This window comes from Adiantum capillus-veneris, chromosome 11, assembly GCF_014529385.1.
Source record: "Adiantum capillus-veneris isolate H3 chromosome 11, ASM1452938v2, whole genome shotgun sequence".
In the NCBI taxonomy this organism is placed as follows: Eukaryota; Viridiplantae; Streptophyta; class Polypodiopsida; order Polypodiales; family Pteridaceae; genus Adiantum; species Adiantum capillus-veneris.
In genome coordinates this window covers 38,991,802-39,004,337 of record NC_140941.1, presented here as the reverse complement: position 1 = coordinate 39,004,337, position 12,536 = coordinate 38,991,802, and the positions used below count along the sequence as shown (strand labels likewise).

The window sequence follows — 12,536 nt, the reverse complement described above, 5'->3', positions numbered from 1 at the left end:
TAAGCAGTGTGATGGTGGTTTTCCCTTGTGTCAGAAAAGTTACATAGAGACATTGCTATGTAAGTTTGGACTTGAGGATTGCAAACCTATTGCCACTCCCATGGAAACATGTTTGAAGTTGAGTCTACATGATGCTGGCGATCCTGCTGATGTCACTCTTTACCAAACTGCTGTTGGCTGCCTCATTTATGTATGCAACACGAGGCCAGATATTCAGTTTGCAGTCTCGCAGGTCAGCAGATTTATGCATAGCCCAGGGTCTAAGCATTGGCAGGCTGTCAAGAGGATTTTCCGCTACCTTAGTGGCACTTTACATCTTGGCTTGTTTTATCCCAAGGGGGGATCATTGCCGCCAGACTTACATGCTTTTTCGGACTCAGATTGGGCTGGTTGTTTTGACACGCGAGTGTCCACAAGTGGTTTTTGTTTCATGCTTGGCAGTTCATGTATATCATGGTTGAGCAAGAAGCAACCTACTGTGGCCAGTTCGAGTTGTGAGGCTGAGTACAGGGCAGTCTTCACAGCTACGGTTGAGTGTGTATGGCTCAGACGCCTTATGGCTGACTTGGGTGTTGGACAGGACACTGCCAACACTATCTACACTGACAGTCAGAGCGCATTGGCAGTTGCGAGGAACCCAGTTTTTCATGCTCGCACAAAGCACATTGAGGTGCATTACCACTATGTCAGGGAGAGGCTCTCAGCAGGAGAGATCAGCTTGGCTTATGTGCCAACACAGGACAACCTTGCAGATCTTTTCACAAAGGCATTGTCTCGTGAGAAGCTTGAAGCTTTCCGCAAAGCTTTGGGCTTACTCCCCTTTGTGGACTGATCCTGTCCTCAGGGCATGGCACTTCCCTTTACTCATGTGCCAGCTCTCGTTCACCGCATCACTCCAGGGGGGATTTGTTACCATATACATGTGGTAGTGATGTGTGTGAACACACTAGGACCGCCGGGGTATTTTTTTCCCTCTTTAGGAGGTTTTTTCCCCCGTGCATTGTATATACGCCCATCACTCTAGGGCTATCTATCTTTCCATTGCGCACTAAGTAACACACTCTCTATTGTGTGCCTTGAGCTTCCTTCGTCTTCTCCAAGCTGTGTGTGTTTCTCTGCAACCCTAATTCCAACATACTGAGCCCTCTGAAGTACTATCACAGAAGAAGACCTTTGGCACCTTGTAGAAGTCCATCGACCTCATCACCTATACCTCCACATACGACATCACCCATTCCTTCATCCGGTTCCACATCTTCCCGATCACCTTCTCCAGTAAAGCTCTCTCCTATTCTGCTACAACAGGCTATTGAGCAACAGACTCAGCAAGGAGTCATGGAGCCGTTAGCTAGTGTTTTGGCCAAGGTAAGCATCAAGTTCCCTACCTTCAAAAGACTCTCTTCAGAAGATTCTGACGACCATGCAGGAAGGTTTGTATCTCTCTGTAGGGGTCGTGGTCTGAACAGAGAAGATGCTTATTTGGTACTATTTCCATCCACCTTGGATGGCTTAGCAGACAAATGGTACCGCCAGTTTGGAGAGAACCATTTTGCAACTTGGGCAGCCTTAAGACAACAGTTCTGTGCAGCTTTCAGGCCAGGAGACTACGAGGAGAAGGTGTTGCATGAGTTGGCCAACATGGTGCTCCAACCAGAGGAGACTTTTGCAGAGCTTATGACTAAAACTAAGTCTCTGGTGGCCAATCTTCCCCAACAACCCGGTGAATTTATGCTTAAGAAGTGGGTGGAAAAGGCGCTCCCCAAAACTTCTCAGCAAAAACTCCGAGAGAGTCTTCGATCGGACGCGACTCTGGAAGAGTTGATTGCAGCTGCTACTAGGATAGAGGGGGCTAGGAAGCTGTTGAGCAACTCCCCTCACATAGAGAGTCCCTCTGTGTTTTCGGAAAGTAGTTGTGCTGATCCATTGACTTCTTTGCGCAGAGAACTTGAAGCCCTAAAGTTACAGAGAGCTCTTCAAGAGGAGAAATCAATCTCCCTCAAACATGAGAAGCCCCCACATCACGAGGCTTTGGATCAAATAAAGAGAGAGCTAGAAGAGCTTAGGTCTGAGCAGGAGACTAAGGCTATGGTATGGTGCAGCTCATGCCACTCTCCAGGACAGCCTCCACAGGATTGTCCCCTTCGGGTTTATTGCCACTTCTGCGAAAAGTCGGGGCATGAAGACAAGGTGTCTACAACCTTAAGGGTTTGCGAGAAATACAACAAAGTCTTGGTCCTACTTTTCAACAAGGGCTAGCACCTGCATCCAACATGGTCTCTCCATGTGGCCATCCACACCACATGCCACCTTTATTGTCAGCCCCTCCAATGCAAGGTATGCAGAGCACTTTTCCCTCTCAGAGCTTTTATCACACCCATGCTCCCTCCCCACCTCACAGCTTCTATGCCTCCACCTCCAACTCCATGGATCAAGGACCACCTCGTCCTTCGACTCGTCCATTGAATCGGCCCATTTTGTGCTACAAATGCGGGGAATATGGTCATTACCAAAGTAAATGCCCTCTGCCCGAAGGGTCCCCTCCCTGCCGTCATTGCCTTGATATGAAGGATCACTACAATAAGGATTGCCCTAAAATTCGTGCATTCACGGCTTCGAACCCAAGTCAAAGCCAGACTGAGTTTGCCTTTCCCAAGCTCAATTTGATAGCAGTTAGCAGTGTTTCTCAGCTGCCCCCTTCTACCCACGTAGTTACCCCTAAAAGTAAGCCGCCCCAGTTGGCAGAGGAGCCATCGGGTGTCCTCACCCGGGCTCAGAGAGCCGCTCTCGGTCTTAGCGTTCCAACAAGTTCAACTCCCCCACACAGTCTCACACGAGTGGATACCCTGCCTGCAGCTGTTAACAAGCCATCCCCCAGTGCCATGAACGAATCCAAATTTTAACTCTCCGATATCGATGAAGCTTTCTTGGAAGCAGTTTCTGATCTACAAAAGATCAATGTACTGGAGAAACCACTGGAAGAACAGGAAAAGCTTATAGCAGAGTCGGTCTTGAAGAACACCTTCCAACAAGTGTCCCTCTATGACATGCTGCGACTAGATGCAAAGTTTACAAGTGATACCCTTGCTGTTATTCAATCACTCTATCCTGGAGCAGGTCCTAGTGGCAGGCACCTCCAAGTGCCACCATCAGAGTCCTATATGATATCCAATCCCGTTGCTCCACTCACTGATTATAGAAGCCCTCGCCTGACAGTGTCCGTTTTGGATCGGAAATTCTCAGGAGTGATAGTGGATGGTGGATCTTGCATCAACCTGATGCCCGAGTTCACTATCTTAGCTCTAGGTCTACAGCCTACTCGCCCTACTCCCTTCACAGTTACATTGGCCGACCAACGGACAGTCTACCCAGTGGGCATAGTGGAGAAGGTGCCTCTGCAGGTACAAGACTTTACTTTTAACTTGGATTTTGTTGTGGTTCGTCTTCCCCAAGTTGAGGGTAGATTTCCTTTGCTCATTGGAAGACAGACCATGGTTGCGTCGCACTAAAGCACTTCATGATTGGGGAATTGACGCAATGTGGATACAAACTTCTGGCTCCCCGATGCAACCCATCCTCTTAGAAGGAGGTATGGATCCAGTGGTGCAGCAAGTTTCTTTGTCAATGAAAACCAACCCTGAACAAGAACAGCCTACTACACTTGAAGGGTCAGACGAAGATCTGTTGGAGTGGTTGAAGGCTACCAAATGTATGCCTTGTTATGGAGTCTCTATTCACTCTTTGCCTGAAGGTACACCCTCTTCAAATGGTTCCACAGTAACTAAACCTAATGTGCCACCTGATCCTATGAAGAAGTATAGAAGCAGTAAGAAATCTCCTCTACAGGAGTTCCCCCCTCTCAACGATCAACCCATTTGGTGTCTGCTTCTCCGACTAGAACAAAGCTCTCTTCTGTGTCTAGCAAACTCCCTTCACAGAGCCGGTCCTGCAAGATGAATTCCAAGATCATGATATCTGGCTTGCTCATGATAGTTGTGTGCTTCTTATTTGCCCCTAGTCCCCCTCACCCCCTCGCCCCCTACCCCTCGCCCTACCCTCCCCCTCTCCCCCTCGCCCTCAAGCTAGTCCCTCCCCCTCCCCTCGTCCTACCCTCCCCCTCTCCCCCTCGCCCTCGCCGTAGTCCACCTACCCGTCGCCCTACCCTCCCCCTCTCCCACTCGCCCTCGCCCCCTCACTACCCCTCGCCCTACCCTCACCCCCTCGCCCTCGCCCTCGCCCTAGTCCTAGTCCCTCGCCCCTACCCCCCTCGCCCTCGCCCTACCCTCCCCCTCGCCCCCTCACTACACCTCGCGCTTGTCCCTCCCCCTTGCCTTCTACCTAGTTGCCCTCGCCCCCGACCCCTCACCACCCCTCGCCCTAGTCCCTCCCCCTCACCCCCTCGCCCCTAGTCCCTCCCCCTCGCCCCCTACCCACTCCCTCTCGTCCCTACCCACCCCCTCACCTTCCCCTCGCCCCTACCCAGGCCCCTCGCCCCTACCCTCCCCCTCACATTCCCTCGCCCCTACCGACCCCCTCACTTTCCCTCGCCCCTACCCAGACCCCTCGCCGTAATACCGCACGCTACTAGAGTGCTCAAGTTTTGGTCACATTTGAACTTGTTTCTCTCACATTTTCAGCCATGACTTAGACTTACACACTTTCCTCTCCTAGCCACAGTGTGGGCTCTCCATTGCGACTCTCATCACCACAATTTTGGAGCATCGAGAGTCACTCATCAGCCATACACATACTACATCACATGGAACTTTGGTCCCATAGGTCATATTTGACCTCCAAGGACAATAATAAACTCTCTCTCTCTCTCTCTCTCTCTCTCTCTCTCTCTCTGTGTGGAGTTAAGGCCGGTCCTGGTGGCGATGGCTACTGTACCTTTGCAGTAGCTGATTGGGCTCTTGGGAGGTTGTCAAGGTGAGCAATGGCGTGTAGAAGCTCTGTAGCATGGCAGAAAAATGGCAAGGCCTGGCACCATCCATGAGGTGGGAGGCAAGCAAGGGGAGGTAGCATTGAAACAATTAAGAGGCAACAACCAACAACTCTGTTACAACCACAAGGAGATACATTGACTCTGTTAGGCATCGACGCATTGAGCTACTGAAGCAAACATCTCATTTATGAGTTTGGTGTATTAGGACTTGAGGGGGCTGATTCTTCAAAGGCATTATTGACTCACACACACACAACTCATGTGTGGAGTAATAAGACTCTCTCTCTTCTCAAGCTTTAATGGAAAGCTTATCACCTACTCCAAGCTTTTGAGAAGGGAGGCCTACACCAACAACTCTTGGCTTTGTGATGCAAATCCAACCAAGAGCCAAGCTTCAATGCATGCTCATCTCCTCTACCATGCTAATTACTAAGCTAAAATATGCTAATATGAGTGATTATGTGAGGAGATGTACATCTTACTCCTTCCTCTCAATCTACTCTCATACCCCTCTAGCTCTCACCATCTTCAAAGGTGTGTGAGGTGTTTAACTTCCAACATAATGAAAGATCTCTTCTCCATAAAGCACTTCAACAGAAAAGGTTTTATTTTTCTAGTGTGCTTTTGTATAAAGCCTACTTCTTCAAGTGCTCTATTTCTACAAAGTTCAGCTCTGGGACTTGTGATTTACAGAAGCGAGGCTAAGAGAATTGCAGAGCTCAACATTGTCTCTTTGCCATGTAAATGACCTAGACTCGCTTCATGCTTTATTCATGAAGGACATCTTCATGCTATGCCTAACATCCTTGCTCAAAAACACTATGCTATGCGATAGAAGACTTTGGATTTTGACTTGATAGGCGTATGTAGTATGTAGTCAAGTACCCACCTTTGGGATACATCAAAACAGTTTTCTCTTAAATGGTTGAACAAATGTTCCCTCCAAGCTTTGGATTATACATTCAAGATCTTATGCCATCAAGTGTGAAAGTATTTATAGACTGGCAATATCCTGCCTTAAGTTATATATTTATTTTTTCGATATCATTTGGTAAACAAATGCATTCTATGTTGAAAGTCATAAAATCAGTTGTATTGTTGTTGGCTTAGGTTTGTGTAGATCATACGAAAAGGTTACATTCCATTGGTCATGCCGTGGAAGATATATTTTCGTCAACCAGATTTATAGTTGTTGCTTTTAAGCATCAACCATCGTTTTGGCGGAATCGTATAGAGGTTTCCCACACAGATCAAAAAGATTATGAAGGTGCTTTCTCAGCTTCCAATTCATTTACCTTTTGACTTTCTTTTTTCAAACTCTCTTTTGGATTTCATTTCATTGCATTCTCAGTGCTAAGTTTACAATTCTGTTATTTTGCTAAAACAATCTGACCCCTAATTTTCTTAGCATGCATGCCAAGGCTCTAGTGTTTAAGGGACCGAGTAACAGCAATGCCAATCTGTTTAAGCAAGTTGGCCATCAGAAAAAAGTCAGACTAGAGTTATATACCTAAAGGCTAACACTTGGAGGTATCCTCATTAACGGGGGATCATAAGCTTTAGTGCAGAAGATGTTTTCTTCTATAAGCTTGTTTAAGCATTGTGGGAAACCACATATGTTTCCCTCAAAGACATGGACTAGATGGACCTACTGATGTGACTACTTTTGAACGAGCACTCTAGCAGGATGCGGACAAGTGATAGCAGGACCATCAGCCTTGCCTAGACATCCCTGGTCTACCATCAGCCACATGGTCTACTGGGTCTCCTTCATCCACTCACCAAGGGTGAATTTTTTTTTACCATTATAAATATATCACTCCCTGTGGAGCCAACGTAATGGCTATATGTTCCATCGCTCCGATGAAGATCCTTTTCAGTTTTTCAAGCTTTCCCTTGGGCAATCTTACATTTTACCTTGGAAATTCGTGATATCGCCCCAGAGATGCGTATGCTTTCCAATGAATGCTTTTCGCCCTTTTTCACAGCCGAACACTTTTGTGTTTTTTCTTTTGTATATGATCCTTTCCGTGGGCTTTCCTCACCTTGAGGTTTCCCACCTGTAAATTAGTCCCAAAGATTTACAAAAAACAAGTCAGAGTCTAGAGTCACACAACACTTGGTGCTGCACTATGTAGCCTCGACACCCCTTTTGTATCCGAGTAGCACAGCCTGTGGTCTAGACTGCGTGCAGTTCCCACTAGTGTCTTGAACTTGGTATCTTGCAATATAGCGAGGCTTGATTAAGCAGTTCTCGTCTCTTGTGTCATCCATACCTCTAGTCTATGTGTTCTACTATTGTTGCAGTTCTCTTCTTTTACACATTTCCAGTTATCACATTGCACTACACACTAGTGAGCGCTTGAGTGAAACTCTGAGCATTCTGCTCTGAGGCTACCCACCATATGCACAAAGCACCAGACTACCGGTGCTCTCATTTTTGGCATGCCTGGTGGGTCTTCAACTAATGTCTTTTCGCCTTGCTTGCTAAAGCTGGTGGCATAGCTAGGCCCAACCATTGCGTGTTCGACTTGTAGACTGGTCTTCTAGTCAAGAGGGACTAGGCGAAGAGGTGTAGTCGTCCAAGCAGGTGAAGAAGGTTGACTAGTCCAATCAGCTCAAGAGGTCTAGTCTAAGCGGGTCAAGAAGGTTGAGTAGTCCCCGCAGGTCAAGAGGTCTAGGCAAAGCAGGTCAAGAAGGTCGACCAGTCGAAGCAGGTCAAGAGGTCTAGTCCTAGGAGGTCAAGAGGTCCACTAGTCCTAGGAGATCGAATGTTTGTGCAAGCAGGTTGCCTACCTACCAAGCTGTTTGGTTTGTAGTGCTCATGTATGACCCACGAACGGTAGCCTCAGGATGGTGTTAGTCCCTTGAAGAGTCCATTGCAGTATTATCACAGGAAGCGACAACCCTTCTTACCTAATAGAAGCACTCCACCCCCACTCCCACTACCACCCCAAGCATAGTTACCCGGAACGTAAACGGGAGGCTCCGGAACGGAAGAGGAACGAAGGAGGGGGGCCGGAACAGGAACGGGGCTGCAACGGTCGACTAAAGTAAGGCTTGAATTATCTCCATTCATCTTAGTGCCAAATTAACTCCTAAACAACCCCAAATCTGCCCCCAAACATGTCCTCAAACTGCCCCAAACATGTACCCCAAACAGCCCCAACTCTGCCCCCAAATGCCTACTTTTGCCCGTTCCGCCCTGCGTTCTACCGTTTTGCCTCACGTTCCGCCCCGTCCCCGGTTACACCCCGTTCCATACGGCGTTCCGTTCCCGACTCCGTTTGGGGAACGGGACTTGTCCGGAACGACGTTTGGGAACGTTTGGACTGCGTTCCGTCCGTTCCTTGTTACATTGACCCCAAGCCTCGACATCCTCACCCGAACTTAGGCCCCTGGTTCCTTATGTATTATCGCCACCCTTGTCACCCCCTTGCCTCTCTTTCATACTTCCAACCGCAATGCCAGCCACTCTAGAGCCTATAGTCCCCACAGAAATGGTTGAGGGACTAGTCAACATTTTGGCAAAGGTCAACATCTTGTAAAGGTGAATATCAAGTTTCCAACCTGCTAGGGGCTCTCAACAGCTGACGACCACTTGAGGAGGTTTTTCTCTTTGTGCAAAAGTAAAGGCTTGAATAGGGAACATACATACTTAGTACTATTTCCCTTGACATTGGATAGCCTTGCACATCAATGGTATAGCCAATTTATAGAAAACCACTTTGCAGACCGAGACACATTGAAGAGTGCTATTTGCACTTCATTTTCCACCTCGGAGATTACCAAGAAAAAGCCTTACGTGAGCAGGAAAGCCTCGTCCTACAACCTGGTGAGACCTTTGCTGAGCCGATGACAAGGACCCAAGCCTTGGTGGCAAACTGCCTCAGTAACATGGAGATTTTATGGGTTGAGAAGGCTCTCCTAGGTGTCTCAACAAAAACTTCAAGAGTCACTCAAATCAGACTCCACTCTTGATATTAAACTGTTGCAACTGTAACAGACCAAGTCGGGAATCCGGCACGACACACGAGAGAATCACTTAAAAACACTTCACAAATTCCATCACAATTCACTTGAGTCGACACGGCCCGGCATAGTTTTGTGCCCAGAGGTATTGGCCACAAAGTCTGGCGCCCCTTTCGATATTTATTTTTATATTAATGCTTGAGCAAAAGGCTGGGTTCGAGGGTTCTCTCTGCTTAGCTGCTCGTCAACAAGATTGAGTGCAAAGGCCCTCTCAATACATATTTAAAGGTCCCATGGGCTATCAAAAGCAATACATGAAAAGCTTCAAAATCAAAAGCATCATTCCTAAAAGCTGGCGCTGTCCTAAGGCTACAACGTGAATCATGAAATTCCGTACAATTGCCACATCAGCGTCTCTCTCTCTCTGGATTTCTTTTCTTTAGAGCTGCCATTGGACACCCGGAGGAGTTACTACCACAGCAAAGCTTGTCGTCTCACACCAGAGGCACACTGATCGACCGAGCGACTGAGCTGGGAAGATCCAGACGCCCACGACTGTGGAGGACTACACAACATCGGCTGGGGTTGCATCAAAGGATTCGGATCACTTTGGCTCGACATGCACGACGCCCGGTCAGACTACTGACCATGGAGGAGATTGATGAGTACTACCACAACAGAGCTCGTCGTCTCACACCAGAGGCACACTGATCGACCGAGCGATTGAGCTGGGAAGATCCAGACACCCACGACTGTGGAGGACTACACGGCATCGGCGGGGGTTGCATCAGAGGATTTGGATCACTTTGGCTCGACATGCACGACGCCCGGTCAGACTACTGACCATGGAGGAGATTGATGAGATCCGCCAGCGACCGATGCTGGATCTCTTGTGATCTAGCTATCCCAGCTAGCTGCTTAGTTCACACCTAGTAGTTTAGGATTCCATAGTATTTTATTGTGACATTTGTCATTGTTGTCATCTTGTTACTCTGACTCTGACTTTGTATCAGATCCACCACATTGTAACTCTCTGGTCTCATAGGTCACTTTGGCCTTTTGAAGACGTTAATATAACATTTCATTTCATTTTCATTTCTCTCTCTCTCTCTCTCTCTCTCTCTCTCTCTCTCTCTCTCTCTCTCTCATGCTTCAAAACAGTTGGTACGACGAGGAATGCAGAGAGACGAGAACCCAGGTCCAGAAAGAGCTTACACTTGGGATCATCACATATAAGCAGTCTCGGATTGCTCTTCAGCGTATAGTACGTCGCAAGAAAAGGGCATTTTTAGCCAAACTGGAGAAGGATTTATATCTGCTCTTCTTGAGTCAGGACTCACATGAGGCCTGGCGTTTATTTCACGAGCACTCATCGCCTCCGACAATTACTTCTCCTGAGATTTGGGGTCAATAAGTAACATCATTATATACGGTATCTGGACAGCCTCCATTACCAGATCCGCTAGAGCCATGCCCTGCTACTAATACTTTCTTTACTACGGAAATGGTGGAAAAGTCAATACAATGCATGATGGAGCTGAAGGTTATATTGTCTTGTGGGTGACTACCATGGGTCTATACCTTGCACTTTCCTTCAAGGGTGAATCTGGGCTTATCTTGGATTCATCTAGGTATATTTTTTAGTCGTATAGCAGACATGCAGACTTCACATTGTGAAGTTTTCGTCCGAGTTACGACCAGTTGATATTGTGCTAATTCTTTCTATCTTTCGTGGTGCGCATGCCCTATCAACTACCTCATTTTTGTGCTAATTTTTTCGATTTAATGCTTCTTTTAGTGCTAGGCTTCATTATGGCTGAGTCTGCCCTTGATCTCCGAAGTCATGACAGAAACTCAGTACGCTGAACTTTGTGTCGATGTATGCTCATGGGTGTGTGCGTGTGTTGTGTGTTGTGTTGGGGAGCTGATGTTACTACCTAGTTCTGCACCCACTATTGGGCACTGACGACGTTAGTGGGGATGTCGTGGTATTTAGTCAATACTATGCATGATGGAGCTGAAGGTTATATTGTCTTGTGGGTGACTACCATGGGTCTATACCTTGCACTTTCCTTCAAGGGTGAATCTGGGCTTATCCTGGATTCATCGAGGTATATTGATAAGATGAAGACAAGAAGAGCATATGATCATGAGCGTTTAGTAGCAGAACATCTGATCCATGCAAGGGATCTACTTTCAGAATTCCTTGCTCGTTTGTTTGATCGGGTCATGTGTGAAGGATTACCTAAATCTTGGAAATTATCTACTATCGTACCTGTTTTCAAGTCAGGGGATCCTATGATACCCGGGAACTACCGTACCATTATGGTGGGTCACACATTGACCCGACTCTACGCATCCATTCTGGAACAAAAATTGAGTAGATGGGCAGAGAATGAGGGCATAAGGGCAACAAGACAAGCTGGATTCAGGAGGGGTTATTCCACTTTAGATCATATTCTTACGCTCAGAGCCATTATTGAGGAAGGAAGAGCAAGTGGGAGAAGGATGTATTGTTGCTTTGTGGATTTTCGGAAAGCTTTTGATACAGTACCAAGGGCCAGATTGATGCGTAGAATGCAAGAGTTAAGGATCCTCAAAGAGATTATCTGGGGGATCATGGCCTTATACGGGTCAGTAACTGCGTACTCCAGAAGGGGATTCCGACATTGTTCATTCCACCGTTGGAGTAAAGCAGGGATGCCCACTGTCCCCTACTTTATTTGGTATGCATATAGATGAGGTATCAGATTACATTGATAGAGAGGGTGACAGAGGTGCTCAACTTGCAGGGTCATGGATCCCTTTGTTGTTATATGCAGATGATATTGTTGATAGCAGAATCACCAGGTGGAATGCAGAGGCAGTTAGATGCATTACATAAATTCGCGGAGGACAACGGACTGTCGGTAAATTTGGGTAAAACCAAAGTTTTGGTGTTTAACACCACACCGCAGTGGGTTAGGAGATCGGCACCTACATTTGCATATGGCCAGGATACAGTAGAGTACACAGATGCATACACATACCTTGGTGTCGTATTTACAGGATCGAAGTTTACTCTTAAGAAAGCAGCGGATGCTAGATTGTCCAGAGCCTTTGCGGCCTTGGGAGGGTTGGAGAGGATGTGTTCACAAGTGCAGTTTCAGGAACCACGAACAAAACTTTGGCTCTCTGATACTGTGGTGACTTCGGCTATGCTTTATGGGGTCCAGATTTGGGGACCATCTGTGGATCAGGATAATTGGAAGTCAATGGAGAGACCTTTGGTATCTATGATTTCCCGAATGATTAGAGCCAAGGCCTCCGTACCACACGCGATTACCTGAGCGGAACTAGCTGCCCCTCCGATAGAAATTGAAGCTCTTACCAGATCAGTGTCCTTTATACATGGTTTATGGGATACAAATAATTGCCGATATACTAGATTGGCCCTCGAATCCTCTCGACAATTAGCAATGAAAGGAGATACATCATGCTGGTATGCGCAACTGTCCTCGTGGTTTCAGAGACACGGGTTCAGTATGGAAAGATTACCCCCCTTCCAATACTCTCTTGAGGCTCCATCACTGGCAATCACACGAACGGAGATTAATAAAATCATCCTCCAGGATCTTATACA

The 12,536-nt window shown here is 47.2% G+C and overlaps 1 protein-coding gene across 3 annotated transcripts in view; it reads left to right on the top strand.

Moving 5' to 3' along the window:
* Positions 1-12,536, top strand: part of LOC147447124 (uncharacterized) — a 326,621-nt gene that overhangs the window by 157,448 nt on the left and 156,637 nt on the right. For all 3 annotated transcript variants that reach the window (XM_086523017.1, XM_086523016.1, XM_086523015.1), the window contains one exon: positions 6,053-6,209. In XM_086523017.1, the coding sequence (XP_086379143.1) occupies positions 6,053-6,209 (157 nt within the window). The remainder of the gene's footprint in view (positions 1-6,052; positions 6,210-12,536) is intronic.